The sequence below is a fragment of the Eptatretus burgeri genome, chromosome 3, assembly GCF_056783735.1.
Source record: "Eptatretus burgeri isolate ZD-2024b chromosome 3, Ebu_testis_v1, whole genome shotgun sequence".
NCBI lineage: Eukaryota > Metazoa > Chordata > Myxini > Myxiniformes > Myxinidae > Eptatretus > Eptatretus burgeri.
In genome coordinates, this window is record NC_140963.1 from 38,185,562 (window position 1) to 38,201,979 (window position 16,418).

At 46.4% G+C, this 16,418-nt stretch overlaps 2 protein-coding genes across 10 annotated transcripts in view; one reads left to right on the top strand and one right to left on the bottom strand.

The window, feature by feature from the left end:
• LOC147029712 (ORM1-like protein 3) overlaps positions 1-3,633 on the bottom strand; it is a 34,592-nt gene extending 30,959 nt beyond the window's left edge. The window contains exon 1 of one of the 2 annotated variants that reach the window (XM_085872975.1): positions 3,475-3,633. Coding sequence is in view for 1 of the 2 variants with exons in the window: in XM_085872974.1 (XP_085729100.1) it covers positions 1-10 (10 nt within the window). In the remaining variant the exon portion in view is untranslated. Of the gene's footprint in view, positions 166-3,474 lie in introns of those variants that run through there. The other variant, XM_085872974.1, reaches the window with a different exon arrangement.
• Positions 3,634-9,533: 5,900 nt separating this feature from the next.
• Positions 9,534-16,418, top strand: part of PMS1 (PMS1 homolog 1, mismatch repair system component) — a 67,671-nt gene continuing 60,786 nt past the window's right edge. Inside the window, exons 1-2 of one of the 8 annotated variants that reach the window (XM_085872977.1) lie at positions 9,540-9,680; positions 13,210-13,344. In XM_085872977.1, the coding sequence (XP_085729103.1) occupies positions 9,573-9,680; positions 13,210-13,344 (243 nt within the window). In that variant the 5' untranslated portion in view covers positions 9,540-9,572. Of the gene's footprint in view, positions 9,681-9,813; positions 9,832-13,136; positions 13,345-16,418 lie in introns of those variants that run through there. The other 7 variants (XM_085872976.1, XM_085872980.1, XM_085872978.1 and 4 more) reach the window with 7 other exon arrangements.

A 16,418-nucleotide genomic window follows, 5' to 3' on the forward strand; every position in this document is an offset into this window, starting at 1 on the left:
CGAAAAGCATTGGAGATGGAGGGGTGTGCAGGGATATTGGCAGGAGTTGGAGAGGTCGCCTGCGTGTGAGTGGGTGATGGTTTCATGCGGACTGTGTAGTGATGGTGATGTTTGTGGGAGGCTCTCATCGAAGGGTGAGCGTGTGGTTGGTCTTTGAGCATTCCCCCCCTCCCCACCCCCACCCCTAAAAAAAACAACAACAAAACAACATTTGTAGTAATGATAAAAAATACATTTGTAAAGATATTTTACTTGCAAGTAATTTATGGCACCTTCCCATGACGCCAACCTCGGACCCCCTAACCCTCCCAGCTCCCATTGAGAGTGTATTTGTTCGGTCTGGTGGTGTAGCTCAGGCATGCATGATGGGCCGAGTGGCCTTCTCCTGCGTCAAAGTTCCGAGTCATTCCCTGTTGAAGACCTACCTAACCACACAGACCCAGATCCCAAGCACATGTGTGTAGTGGGATTATTTGCACAATTTACAGCATTCCTCCTGGACAATAATGGCTTGTTTATCAGGAACTTTCAATTAAAATAGTGTGTGTCACAAACGAGGTAGACAATCAGGATGGGTGACAGGTGGGTAAGCTTTGGGTGACAGGTGGGTAAGCTTTGGGTGACAGGTGGGTAAGCTTTGGGTGACAGGTGGGTAAGCTTTGGGTGACAGGTGGGGAAGCTTTTGGTGACAGGTGGGTCAGCCTTGGGTCACAGGTGGGTGAGCTTTGGGTGACAGGTGGGTGAACTTTGGGTCACAGGTGGGTGAGCCTTGGGTCACAGGTGGGTGAGCCTTGGGTCAGAGGTGGGTGAGCTTTGGGTCAGAGGTGGGTGAGCTTTGGGTCACAGGTGGGTGAGCTTTGGGTGACAGGTGGGTGAGCTTTGAGTCACAGGTGGGTGAGCTTTGGGTCACAGGTGGGTGAGCCTTGGGTGACAGGTGGGTGAGCCTTGGTTGACAGGTGGGTGAGCCTTGGGTGACAGGTGGGTGAGCTTTGGGTGACAGGTGAGTGAGCTTTGGGTGACAGGTGGGTGAGCTTCGGGTGACAGGTGGGTGAGCTTTGGGTGACAAGTGGGTGAGCTTTGAGTCACAGGTGGGTGAGCTTTGGGTCACAGGTGGGTGAGCCTTGGGTGACAGGTGGGTGAGCCTTGGGTCACAGGTGGGTGAGCCTTGGGTCACAGGTGGGTGAACTTTGGGTCAGAGGTGGGTGAGCCTTGGGTGACAGGTGGGTGAGCCTTGGTTGACAGGTGGGTGAGCCTTGGGTGACAGGTGGGTAAGCTTTGGGTCACAGGTGGGTGAACTTTGGGTCACAGGTGGGTGAGCCTTGGGTGACAGGTGGGTGAGCCTTGGTTGACAGGTGGGTGAGCCTTGGGTGACAGGTGGGTGAGCTTTGGGTGACAGGTGGGTGAGCTGTGGGTGAGCTTTGGGTGACAAGTGGGTAAGCTTTGGGTCACAGGTGGATGAGCTTTGGGTCAAAGGTGGGTGAGCTTTGGGTCACAGGTGGGTGAGCTTTGGGTCACAGGTGGGTGAGCTTTGGGTCACAGGTGGGTGAGCTTTGGGTCACAGGTGGGTGAGCTTTGGGTCACAGGTGGGTGAGCTTTGGGTCACAGGTGGGTGAGCTTTGGGTCACAGGTGGGTGAGCTTTGGGTCACAGGTGGGTGAGCCTTGGGTGACAGGTGGGTGAGCCTTGGTTGACAGGTGGGTGAGCCTTGGTTGACAGGTGGGTGAGCCTTGGGTGACAGGTGGGTGAGCTTCGGGTGACAGGTGGGTGAGCTTTGGGTGACAAGTGGGTGAGCTTTGAGTCACAGGTGGGTGAGCTTTGGGTGACAGGTGGGTGAGCCTTGGGTCACAGGTGGGTGAGCCTTGGGTCACAGGTGGGTGAGCCTTGGGTCACAGGTGGGTGAACTTTGGGTCAGAGGTGGGTGAGCCTTGGGTGACAGGTGGGTGAGCCTTGGTTGACAGGTGGGTGAGCCTTGGGTGACAGGTGGGTAAGCTTTGGGTCACAGGTGGGTGAACTTTGGGTCACAGGTGGGTGAGCCTTGGGTGACAGGTGGGTGAGCCTTGGTTGACAGGTGGGTGAGCCTTGGGTGACAGGTGGGTGAGCTTTGGGTGACAAGTGGGTAAGCTTTGGGTCACAGGTGGATGAGCTTTGGGTCACAGGTGGGTGAGCTTTGGGTCACAGGTGGGTGAGCTTTGGGTCACAGGTGGGTGAGCTTTGGGTCACAGGTGGGTGAGCTTTGGGTCACAGGTGGGTGAGCTTTGGGTCACAGGTGGGTGAGCTTTGGGTCACAGGTGGGTGAGCTTTGGGTCACAGGTGGGTGAGCTTTGGGTCACAGGTGGGTGAGCTTTGGGTCACAGGTGGGTGAGCCTTGGGTGACAGGTGGGTGAGCCTTGGTTGACAGGTGGGTGAGCCTTGGGTGACAGGTGGGTGAGCTTTGGGTGACAGGTGAGTGAGCTTTGGGTGACAGGTGGGTGAGCTTCGGGTGACAGGTGGGTGAGCTTTGGGTGACAAGTGGGTGAGCTTTGAGTCACAGGTGGGTGAGCTTTGGGTCACAGGTGGGTGAGCCTTGGGTGACAGGTGGGTGAGCCTTGGGTCACAGGTGGGTGAGCCTTGGGTCACAGGTGGGTGAGCCTTGGGTCAGAGGTGGGTGAGCCTTGGGTGACAGGTGGGTGAGCCTTGGTTGACAGGTGGGTGAGCCTTGGGTGACAGGTGGGTAAGCTTTGGGTCACAGGTGGGTGAACTTTGGGTCACAGGTGGGTGAGCCTTGGGTGACAGGTGGGTGAGCCTTGGTTGACAGGTGGGTGAGCCTTGGGTGACAGGTGGGTGAGCTTTGGGTGACAAGTGGGTAAGCTTTGGGTCACAGGTGGATGAGCTTTGGGTCACAGGTGGGTGAGCTTTGGGTCACAGGTGGGTGAGCTTTGGGTCACAGGTGGGTGAGCTTTGGGTCACAGGTGGGTGAGCTTTGGGTCACAGGTGGGTGAGCTTTGGGTCACAGGTGGGTGAGCTTTGGGTCACAGGTGGGTGAGCTTTGGGTCACAGGTGGGTGAGCTTTGGGTCACAGGTGGGTGAACTTTGGGTCACAGGTGGGTGAGCTTTGGGTCACAGGTGGGTGAACTTTGGGTCACAGGTGGGTGAACTTTGGGTCACAGGTGGGTGAACTGTGGGTCAGAGGTGGGTGAGCTTTGGGTCACAGGTGGGTAAGCTTTGGGTCACAGGTGGGTGAGCTTTGGGTGACAGGTGGGTGAGCTGTGGGTCACAGGTGGGTGAGCTTTGGGTCACAGGTGGGTGAACTTTGGGTCACAGGTGGGTGAGCTTTGGGTCACAGGTGGGTGAGCTTTGGGTGACAGGTGGGTGACTGTGAAGCTGATAGAGCTGTAAAACAGAATCCTTCACCAACACGAATTCGATACAACGCTCAGTCCTGTTTCCCCAAATTAAAAAAAAAACACAAATCCACGTAAAACCGAGTATCACGTACCTTCGGGAACGACAGGCACTCGTAGCGCTTCGTCACAGGAAGATCGGGCGATAAAGGAAGTAAACAAATAACGAAAGTCGCTCAATCAATCAGTAAACGCCAATGGACGACTTCCGCACGTCCAACTCACACTGTCCCGGCAAGGCAATGCGCATGCGCAATGACGTCATCGGACACGAGCTTCTCCCGTCACTGTTGGTGAGCTTCCTTTTGTTGAGGACTTCTCCCGTCAGTGTTAGTGAACTTCCTTTTGTTGAGGACTTCTCCCGTCAGTGTTAGTGAGCTTCCATTTGTTGAGGACGTTTCGCTTTGCATCGGCAACGTCCAGAATGGGAAAGAGCGCCCGATTCACCTCGAAAACAAGGAATAACTGGGAGTGTTGACGATGGAGGAGGCCATTCGGCCCACCACGCCTTCACGACACCAACACCAGAAACAAGACATCATCACCTGTCACGATGTACATTTAATTTCACTCAGGGGGTGTTGTTAGTTGTTGTATTGTTCGTTGTTGTATAAGCAAATACAATTAATATTTAGCTTAAATCAACATGTAAGATCCCTCGGATGGACGTTAAAGATCCCGTACGGTGTTGGTGTCGTTGATCGTGAAGAGTAGACGAGCTATCTCCGGCATTCTGAGAAATTTTTTTTTACATATCCCTGGCCTGGTATCCGGAGTCGGAGTGGTGACGTCCTGTCTGGGATTGTATCTCGACCAAAGAAACTTGTGTGTCGAGTATGGTTCATGATTTGATGATGTGGGTCAAGGTGGAACAGGAGAGGGACCAATCCATCTCCATAACTCCCAGGTACCTATAGTACTGGTTGCTTGCGCCCCTTTGGTTGCCTAGCAACGGGACTTTGAATTTTTTTTTAAATCATAAAAAAATTCTTTTTTCGAAAATCAAAAATCGGGCCACGAGCGACTGTGGGCAGTACATTCAGCCATATTGTCAAAAATTTCCAGCCGGATCCTATGAAAACTGTCGGAGAAGATCGACTTTGAATGAACCCTGGTCGAAAACAATAAAAAAACGAAGTTCGTTATATCTCAGAGACTATGAGTCAGATATACATGAAACTGGTATGGTTGGTTCATGGTATAGCCGAGTGATGTGTGAGAAAGAACCGTTGCTATGGACCCCTCCGTTGCCTAGCAACGGCCGAAAAACCTCTAAATGTGGGGGTATTTTAACGAAAAAACAATCTGCAGCATTAACCCTTGAAGCTAGAATCGTGAATTTTCTTGTGCTTAATCCTCAGGTCATTCCCCATCGAACGGGCCCATCGCGTCAGGTTATATTGGGTAGGCGACTACCCATGGATTGTCCGCCTACCGGATTGTATCTTTAACCTTCATTATCTTCTCGTAACCGCCTCCTTTTTCGTGTATAAAGCCCCGTCTCCTTCAGCCACTCCTCATAGCTGAGTCTGGCTAGGCCCAGAATCGATATAGTAGCCCTGCACTGAACCCTCTCTATGGCAGCAATGTCCTTCCTGAGTCGTGGTGACCAGAACTGCACACAATATTCTAGATATGGCCCTCACTAAGTTCCTGTACGATATTAACACCACCTCTTTTGATTTATAATTGATCCCACTCCGAATACAACCTAAAACCCCATTTGCTTTCCTTCTAGAGGGGTTTTCAGAGCTATCACATAATGCCGTGCGCGCCACCATCTTGGTTGTAGTCACTTCCCTGACAACGATGGCGTCAGTCGCTCCATAATCACGTTTATCTCGTTATTCTGATACTGCAATGCAAGGTTACGCTAGTTATTTAGTTTTCTGTACCTTTTCTCGCTTGTTTAGCTTGCCCACCAAGATGGAGCGCACGCACTGCATCATGCATCCTGAAAACCCTCCATTACTGCCTGGCACCGTGTTGCCTGCTTACCTCCCATATCTACTATCACTCCCAGATCCTCCTGTGTCACGCTCTCCAAAATTGCCCCCGTGAATCGTGTAATCTCTATTTGTAGCTCACCTGGACTTTAGTCAGGTGAGCTTATGCGATCGAGCAGTGTCCGTATATGTGAGTGACTGAGTGAGTGAGTGAGTCAGTCAGTCTGGAAACACTTCAGTCATTATCGCTTGAACCAAACACACGATTTTGATGAACATTGGACCACAACCTTCATCACCCATGATGTATCAAAGTGTATCTATCAACCGCATCAAAATCTGCGCTCATTAAGGGGTCTAAGGGGGGAGGGGTTTTTTGCCCCCCCCACCCCCATTATCGGTATTTGCTCTCCTCTCAAAAACTACACACACTATTTAATAAAACTTGACCACAACCTTCATCACCCATCGTGATGTACCAAAGTTTGTCATGGCAGAAGAGAAATCAGGATCTGTGGGAGTCTGCAGGGGGTGGAGGGTGAGCCCCCCAATATAGGTATTTGCTCTCTTCTCCAAACCTACACAATTTCAATAACATTTGACCACAACCTTCATCACCCATGATGTACCAAAGTGTATCGACCACGTCAAGATCTGCGCTCATTAAGGAGGTCTATGGTGGGGGGGGGAGGGTTTGGCCCCCCCCCCAAAATAGGTATTTGCTCTCTTCTTCAAAACTACACACTTAATTTCAATTACACTTGATCACAGCCTTCGTTGTAGTCTTTGGGTAGTTTTATCAGAAGAGAGTTGATGGTGGACCGGGTGTGTCCTGCAGAAACCTGGGGGGGGGGGCAGAGCACAGAAAGAGTAGAGGGTGCAAGACCAGAAAGGAGACGGTAGAAGGGTAGAAGACAGACAGACCATCGACCTGTCTGCGATGGCGAAGTGATCAATCAATCAATAAATCAATCAATATGTCCCCGTCACTTACGATGATGGGTGACACTGTAGCCATCTGTGCCATCACACTGCTGGGATGCTTTTGCAGCAGCAGCAGCAGCCTCTGCAATCAATGCACCCTGTCTAATAGCTGCTCTCCAGCTTTGCCTTAGTTGTGTCATCATGCCAGTTTCCTTCAATATTGAAGATCTTTAGGTCGTCCTTGATGACATCCTTCCAACGTTTACAGGGCCTGCCACGTGGTGACGTGGGTGAGTTCCGGTGGATAGTTGACAAATAAGTACTCTCTTTGGGAGACGATGGTCTGGCATATGGCACACGTGACCCAAACATCTCAGTCTTGACATCCACAGTCGTCACCATCGTGCTTATGGTTGTTATGTTGGCATGGGCTAGGACTTCCGTATTGGTGATCTTTTGCCACCAGCGAATATGCATGATGCGGCGTATGCATCTCTGGTGGAACATCTCCAGCTGGTATGGATGTTTAATCGGGGGAGCCCAGGTCTCGCTACCATATAGCAATATTGCCAAGATGACATGGTGGTATACAATCAGCTTAGTGTTGAGGGATAGACCTGAACGATGCTACACTCGACTTTCGAGTGAATAGAAAGTTGATGCTACACTGGCTGATCTCTTCTGGATTTCTGGCGAAGTGATAGGCCCATAGATTCAGTTTCAACATGGGTGATTCTAATAATCTTGAAGGCCTTGGTTTCCACGGTGTCAAGCTGAGCAATATGTGAGGCAGGGGAGCCAGCCCTAAGAGGGGAGTAGTACTCTATCAAGCTGCAGATGAAAGCCTTGAAGGTGGACAGGAGTTCAGGTGTGCCAAGGAAGGACCTGAACGATGAGGATGCCCTGACGGCAGAGGATGCCCATCGGCGGCTGGTTTTGGAGACCAACGTTGAAATGTGGTTTGCCCAAGAAAGTTCACGGCTGATAGTGAGACCCAGGAGTTTGAATGACTGAACTTCCCCAAGAGGATTGTGAAGAAAGTAGAAAAGGAAGTTTGCCAGACGGTCCTTGGGAAGGATGAAAGATGTCACAGCATATGGTTGTCATCAGTAAATAGATAAAGAGGATTTTTCCAGCCAGAGGTTATTTTACCTCCGCCACCGAAGGTGAAGGAGGTTATGTTTTCACCCCTTTCTGTCTGTTGGGTGGTCGCTAGACTATTGGGTGGTCGCTAGACTACCGTTATTCTCAGGTTTTCTGTATGTATGTAATGGACAACTCTGGAGGCCAGAGGAGTTAACCGATTTTGATGAAACTTGACTGGTCGGTTCATACCAGGATCGAGTTGTATGCTTTTGAGCACCGTTGCTATGGAGGCCACCGTTGCCTAGCAACGGGACTTTGAAATTTTTGAAAAAATCCGAAAAATATTTATGTATATATTTTTCGAAAATCAAAAATCGGCTTCTGCGCTTTTATGCGCACTATAATCAACCTCTTTTTCAAAAAATTTCAGCCCGATCCATCAAAAACTGTATGACTGGTATGCAATTATATAGCGACCACCCATGTCACCTACCGGCTTGTCTGTCTGTTTGTTTGTTTGTTTGTTTGTTTGTCTGTTTGTTTGTTTGTCTGTATGCAGTATATCTCAAAAAGTTATGGACGGATCCGGATGAAATTTTGTGGACACGTTGGGTGTGTGTGACAGGAAAGAATTGATTCCATTTTGGTGAAGATCCGAATCCAGATATGGATACGAGAATTATTTAATTTGTGATGTGATACTTCTTTCATGTGCAGCACAAGGTTGTGGGGTAGCATCATTGACATTGGTTGAGAGCGTGCCTGTGCCGCTGACGCTATATCCTCTGGGCAGGGATTTTGGAATGAATCACCTTGCCTGTGAAATACCGGGATGACAGTTGATATCTGGGTCTGGATTCAAACCCAGGCGACAAGCGTAGAAGCGAGTGTGCTTAGTTTTTAAACCACCGTGTCAGGCCTATCATAAACCAGGGGTGTGTTCTTTTACCAATCAGCTTGCTATCGCTTGCCAAGGCAGCCGTTCCTTATCATCCCTTTTGAATGGAGTGCTTACTTGAGTGCTTAAGCCACCCTACAAGCTGATTGGTCATGGAACACACCCCTGACAACGCTACGTGACGTAGACAAATATAATATCTATCTATAATTCCAGCAATTTGTGTGTGTTTGTCTGTGACCACTGTTTCTCGACAACCACTGGTCCGATATAATTGAAACTTGCCAGGTATATTGCTGGAGACCTGAGTATGTGCCTTTTCAAGGTTTGATATTAATCGGACAAGTGGTTCCCAAGTTATGGCCATTTATTTACCAAACCAATGACAGGACATGGTGCTATGACGTCACAATTCTTCTTCTTCGTATGATATGACGTCACAATTGACGCTGGGGACCTGAGTATGTCCCTTTTCAAGGTTTGATATCGTTCTTCTTCATCCGTTTCAGCTGTTTCCCAAGTGTTTCCCAAGTTATGGCCATTTATTTACCAAACCAATGACAGGACACGGTGCTATGACGTCACAATATGACGTCACAAAAAGGTTTTTATTTATTTGTTTTTTTTTGCAGGTACGGCCACGCACGTACAGCAACGCACGTACGGGCAGGCACGCACTAGTTGATCAAAATACAGGAAATTACATTTTACTGAAAATGAAATATCTCTTCAAGATTTTTTTTATTTTAAAAGGTTTTTTTGTTATATCTATTTTATTATAAAGAATTAAATGTTAAAATTAATATTTACCCATAAATTTTAATTTTGAGAAAAGTGAGCGCATCGAAGTGCGACCTCCAACCGAACTAACTATGTGCTGATGATACACCTCAAATGGACGTGCGTTCGTTTTGGAGTGAATACTTGACTTGAAAACGTTGCAACGGACATTTACGTCATGAATGATATGTTACTGTTATTTGTATTAAATTAAAGCAAATCGCCTTATTCCTGAGTATTTTAATGAACAACCGAAATTAATAAAAAAAAAACAGCGTAATTATAATCCTTTCTTAATTCGTTCTTTCTACAGGTTCTTTCATTCGTTCATCTGAAATTATTTAAATGTATTGTTACTATTATTTCGAACTTTTGTCGTGTCACGTCTAACTAAAAGTCACACAGCAATGCCGGTGTTGCGAACGTCTGTAAGTCCGCTTTCCTGCCTATTAGAGAACGATAAAACTATTCACATGTTGTAGCATCTTGCAATAATATCAGAGGGGTAATTCGACCGATTAACAACAAAAAAAATTATGATTTGGTTCGGTTTTGCGTCATGACGTCACGCCGCATTCATGACGCGGCGCGTGATTTTCGGCGCCAAACGCGCGAAAGGACGTCAGAGAGGGGGGTCTCCGGTGCAACGGACGGAGAAGACGCTGAGGTAATTACGCTTTCAGTATAAATTTGCATCGATCGTTGTTCACCGAGTCAATAATATAAGCCGGGACGTTGAGAGTGGAGCTACTGAGACGTGCAAGGAGGTTCAGCGTTCATTTTGTTTTGTTTGACAGAGCACAGACGAACAACCACAGGTTTGCAACCATATCGCAGGCTTTGATGTGTTTAATATCTTCCTCATGCATCGAATCGCTTTGGAAGGTCCAACACATAGTAGTATGCTCGATACAGGGCCTCCAGAACGTTTTCACACCCCTTGACTCAATTGACTCCTTCACATTTTTTTTTGTATACCTTGGTCGAGGCTCGTATGAGAGCTAACACACAACTCACAGCAAGGAGGCATGAGACAAGAGGGGCGGGAGTGGAAGGGACAAAACAGTGGGGAACAGACACATTAGGTGAACTGTGGAAGGGAGAGGGATGGGGATGGGACGGGGAACATGGCGAAGAGAAGATGGACATTTCAGGGACTTTCAGGAAGGAAAGCAGGAGAAATGAAGGAAGTGGGCTTGGGTGGATTATCGGGGGTAGAAAAGATCGAGGATTTGGATGGGGGTGGTTTTAGGTGGGGGTGAAGCAATAAGAGGTGGTGGTGAACAGCTGTTTTGAAAGCCTGGAGGGAAGAATGGGAAAGAATAGAGTGAGGAAGTTTATTCCAAAGGCGGGAAAAAAGAGGAATGAAAGAGTGAAGATGAGCAGTGATTCGTGATTTTGGTAGTTTTACCAGAAGGGGGTTGTTGGCGGACCTTGAGCGCCCTGTGGAAATGTGGTGGGGACAAATCGCAGAGAGAGCAGGGGGGGCAAGGCTGGAGAGGAGTCGGTAGAAGACAGAAAGACCACCGACCAACCTGCGGTGATTGAGTGAGAGGCCCAAAGACTCAGCTTCATTGCGGGAGATGCCGATGATCTTAAATGCCCTGGTTTCGACAGTGTGAAGCCGAGAAAGGTGGGAGGCAGGAGCACCAGCCCAGAGGGGAGAGCAGTACTCCATCAGGCTACGGACAAAAGCTTTGTAAGTGGTCAGGAGCTCAGGAGGGCCGAGGAAGGACTTAGCACGACGGAGGATTCCCAGTAGGTGACTGGCTTTTGAGGCGAGGTTGGAAATGTGACTTTCACAGGAAAGGTCATGGCAGATAGTGAGACCCAGAAGCTTGAAAGAAAAGACTTCTTCCAGAGGATTGTTAAGAAAGTGGATGGGGGGGTTTTGTAAACGGTCCTTTCGAAGAGACATAGTGAGAGTGTGAGATTTGTCTGGATTGAAAGACATGTTCCACGTGTTGGACCAGTTTGTGAAACTGTTACAGTTTTTGTTGTTACAGGCGAAATTTAAAATGGATTAAATTACAAAAAAAATTTTTTGTTACTGATCTACACGAAATACCCCATAACATGTTTTTAGGAATTTTTTACAAATTAATTAAAAATGAGAAGCTGAAATATCTTGCGTCAAAAAGTGCTCAACTACCCCCCCCCCCTCCTCCTGAGTCAATACTTTGTAGAAGCGCCATTGGCAGTGATTACAGCTTCGAGTCTTCTTGGGTATGTCTGCAATCAGCTTTGTACATCTGGATTTGGGGATTTTCTCCTATTATTCCCTACAGATATGCTCGAGCTCTGTCATGTTGGATGGGGAGCGTCGGTGAACAGCAATCTTCAAGTGTTTCCACAGATTCTCAATGGGATTCAAGTCTGGGCTTTGGTTGGGACACTCAAGGACTTTCACGTTCTTGTCCTGAAGCCATTCCAGTGTTGCATTGGCTGTATACTTGGGCGTCATTGTCCTGTTGGAACGTAAATCTTCGCCGCAGTCGAAGGTCTTTTGCACTCTGAAGCAGGTTCTCATCAAGGATTTGCCTGTATTTGGTTCCATTCATTGTTCCCTCAATCCTTGCAAGTTTCCCAGTCCCTGCCGCTGAAAAGCATCCCCATTTAATGATGCTGACACCACCGTGTTTCACGGTAGGGATGATGTAAGATGGGTGATGAGCTGTGCTTGGTTTCTGCCAAACATAGGGCTTTGCATTCATTCCAAAGAGTTCAATTTTTGTCTCATCAGACCACAGACTCTTTTGCCTCTTGCTCTCAGTCTTTCTCTCTGACATGCACTATCAACTGTGGGACCTCATATAGAAAGGGGTGTTTCTTTCTAAATCATGTCCAATCAATCGAATTGGCAACAGGTGGACTCCAATCAAGTTGGAGACACGTCTCAGGGATGATCAAAGGAAATTGAATGCACCCGAGCTCAATTTGGAGCATTGGAGCATCATAGCAAAGGGTCCATCCGTACAGCTTCTAGAAGGCAGTTTCATGGATGGGAGGCATGAGGGGTAAAGGTGTTGAGGTGTGTGCAGTCAGCCTGGATTTTGGAAGTTTAACCAGGAGGGGTTACTGGAAGAACGTGTGCAATCCTGGAGTTTTTGGAGAGAGTTGGAGGATTGAGAGCTGAGGGAGCAATATCAGAGAATAGACAGCAGAAAACAGAGACCACTGATCTGCCTGCATTGTGAGAGCAACAGACCTTGTTCTTCGGCCTCATCACAGGAGGTTTCAATAATTATGAGAGCTTTACGTTCCACAGAAGCCAAAAGACACAGACGTGAAAGCTGCGGTGACAGGAGGAGAGGGTTCTATGAATGGCAACGCATTGACTGCCTAAATGGAGGAAGTCAGAAATCCAGGAATGAAGGCGGCTTTGAATGCTACAGACGGAGAGCTTGGCAAGCAGCGGTTGCCAGACTGTGTCGAATACCTGAGATTTGTCCACCGATACTGTTCTAACCTCTTGCTTAAGATTGAGGGCCTCCATTACCCTTGTTGCAGGATATCTTTCTTCATAACTATGTGTCCTCCGTCGTCCTCTATTTTCTATCTTAATTTTATCGTTAAATCCAAAGGGAAATTCATACCAAATGAAATTTATTTTCGTTTGTGGAAATGCCTTCACAAGGCTGTTCAACCCCATTCTACCCTCTATGGCTTTCACAAGTGATGCACCAACAACTCATGCCATCCCTCATTCCTCATCCTTAAGTATCTTTTCCACCCCATTAACCCCTCCAAGCCCAATCCTCTTAGTTTCAAGTTACTGTGCTTCCTCTCCTCCTTGTTCCTTTCTTTGGGTTTAGTTCATTCCCCTGGTTTTCAACTGTTGCCCCACTGTCAGTGCATTGCCTTTTTAACCAAATATGAACTCACTCATTCCATGACTCATTTAACACAAAAGTTGTGTTAAAAAAAAAACACTCTAGGTGTAAAAAAAGAAAAGAATCGTGTCTTCTTTTTATGCAGACAAATGAAAGTTGAGAAAGTTTATTCTTATTTTAAGCTTTTAAGATAATTTCAACAAACTTCCACAAAATCGAGATCAAAACCGTCGACGGTCATCTCTTACTTTAAGATGGGATTACAATGTGACACAAGCATGTTTTCTCAGATTATCATTTGCAGTTGCTGTAACCTTCACTTTAGCATCGCCGTTTCTCTTTGCGTCGTCGCCTTGACGAAAGGAGATGAAGCAGCTGCCGGCAGAGACGGTGCGTCTCCTGTCCAGCTCGCAAGTCATCACCTCGGTGACGAGTGTTGTGAAGGAGCTGCTCGAGAACTCGCTCGATGCCAATGCCACCAGCGTGGACGTCAAATTAGTAAGTTCCTCAATTGTTTTGCTGTAACAAAGGGCTAAATGCTTGAAACGTCAGCTACACCTCACGCCCCACAGTGGTAAACGTATTCACGATCATTTAAGTCGATTAAATCCAGTATTTATTTCCTCTGCCAACGCAGATCGACGTTAGACTGTGCTCAAATCTTTTCATTAAACAAAATGTTCTTTATATATTATAGTTACTTTTGCACACCGGTTTCTTGATGATTGAAGCCATGAGATCAATAACAACGCATGTCCATTGACGGCACTTGTTGAGACAATTGTAACTCCCCCTCCCCACATTATTTTTTTATGATCAAATATTAACGAAACGCCGATAGATAAGACACATACAATCCTGTTACTCTGCCGATTATACCGTAAAATTGGTTTCATAAGCACAAAGTCCAGGACACGGTGACCCGGCAGAGTTGCCGAACATGTGTTCTTGCTTTCACAATTAAATTTAATTTGCTTGACAAGATCAAGGATTGTGGAACAATGAGATGACTGAGTGCAAGAACTCACAATGAGGCAACAATTGGACACAATAAGGAAGGAAAGAATGAACAGGAAATGAGAAGGAAATGAATTGTGATACCCTTGCAAGCAAGAGGGGTTGGGCTTGGTAGGGCCATCGGGGGTAGTAGAGATGGGGGATGACGAGATGGCGATGCACCACCTGCATGGGTGGAACTTTTCTGTATGTGCATGGAAATCCGTATTTTTGAAACGACCAATACGGAGATTTCCGTATTTTCGTCGGAGATTTCTGTATTTTCGTCGTTGGAAAAACATGCCGTGATTACAGGGAATTGAGGTGCTATTCCAATATGCTGATTCATTTCTTCACCCGTTTCATCCGAATGGGGGTGAAATGCTGATGCATCATGACCACAATTATGTGAAATACTCCCATGGTCATTTTTTAAATGAGGTATTTTTGTTCAAGTTCACTCGGTACAAAAGGTTGCTTGAAAGACGTTACCGTGATCCAGAGATGGCCACTCGAGTGTGACTCGAGTCGCAAATTTTGTGACTTGAGCTTGTAGACTTGTTGTTAATGACGATGAATGAATGAACACTACATGACAATAAATATTTCTCGGTGATGCGTTTCAGCGGCATAGCCGCGTCTCAACCAATGATGCAACCAGCAGCCACAGGCTCCACTCGACAGAGAGGGTGATGCGTTTGTGACTCATTTTCATTCGATGTCTGGTAGCATGTCAATATATTTATAAACAAAGACCTCCAGCGTCACGTGACAAAGGGAGCACAAACTCGGTAAATGGATCACGCCGAGCTTGGAAAAGGTATTAGTTATACACTGCCCAAAGTGCCGCTGAGCTCTGAGCCTCACATACATGTGTTTAGTGGAGTAAAAGGAGGTAAATTAAGGAGAAAAGCAAGTAGAGTGATGGTATCTTTCATTACATGGATTCTACATCCTTGAATTCAGTGGGCATGTATGCCGAATGGCGTACTTACGGAATTATTGCTGCTACTCAGTTCATACCCAATATGCTTCTTCCATGGTTATTTATTTGTTTGTTTGTTTGTTTTATTTATTTACGTGTTTTATGGTTCATAATGGAACTCACTCACTCACACACACACACACACACACACACACACACACACACACACACACACACACACACACACACACACACACACACACACACACACACACACACACACACACACACACACACACACACACACACACACACACACACACACACACACATACACACATACACACATACACACATACACACACACACACACACACACTGGTTTGAGCTTTGAGTGAACGTTCTTACCAATACACCGTCGAGACTGAGCGTCACTGCAGAGCTTGTTGCTCCTCTGCGCATGCGATTTTCACTTTGCAGGGTTGCCACATTTGAATAGCGGAAATATTGTATTGGAAACTCAAAATTATTGTATTTTCATAAAAAAATTATCGTACGATTTCCACGAACCACATGAAAAAAAAATTTTGCCCGGTGTTAACCTACAATGCACAGCGACATTTCAATTTGCAACTGTCGACCATTTTAGATTGGTGGCGTCATTATAGAAACGGTCATTCCCATCCCCTCTTGCTTTTCCCCTTGTTTTTTTTTGTAACTCCGCTTCAACTTTGGGTGTTTTTTTTTTTTTCTCCTGAGCGCATTGATGCATGAGAGTTATATAATAACACCTCAGCTATAAAGAACCTTTCCAAAAAAAAAATAAAAAATTAAAACATGGAAGCGCGTTGTGAAGTATTACGCACCGCCTAAGAATAAAACAGTCAAACATCCTTATGTCAAACATTAAAGGGGGAAATTATTATAGTTTTGGAAAGAGGAGATAAATGCTATGTTACATGATAACTTTCATTACTCTGTGATGTCACATTGCAGACGGTTGAGCTCGACTGAAATGTCACAGAAAATGCATTCAAGTTAATACAGCGAATATCAACTCCAGATTGTCAGAGGCATATTTGAAAGTGTTCTTTTAAAAGATGAATTAATAATTTAAAATACATTTCTGGGTTACGTTTTTTTGTCAAGGAAATGGATTCTGACCATCATTTGACCATTCAGTAGCTTATTTAATGAGTCAATCGTGTTTAAAATAATCGATGTTTCTCCTTATTTATGGTCCAATGAGCTTATTTATTGTCGTAGACCAATATACAACCACTTTCTGAACTCATTGCATTCACCTGCACACTGTGATGTCATTAAAAAAGAAAAAAAAATCACCGAAATGACGAAGCTCTAACCCTAAACCTCCTCTTTAACCCGAACTTGACATGTGCAGTCCACGTGCTTGGAAGTAACGTGTGCAATGCTTTTCTCATTTTCTCTCTGTTCACGTGTTTACGTGATGTTACACCTGCATGAAAAATGCTGCGTGAGGTGTGACTAAGAATGTCATAATCTGCCCAGCAGATTGAGAAAAATGTTTTGAAATTTAAACGAGTTTTTTTTTTTTAACGAGTTAGTCTAACAACAATCCATGCTGTTGATGAATCCAATTGACTATTTTTTTTAATTTCTTGAGGGTTAT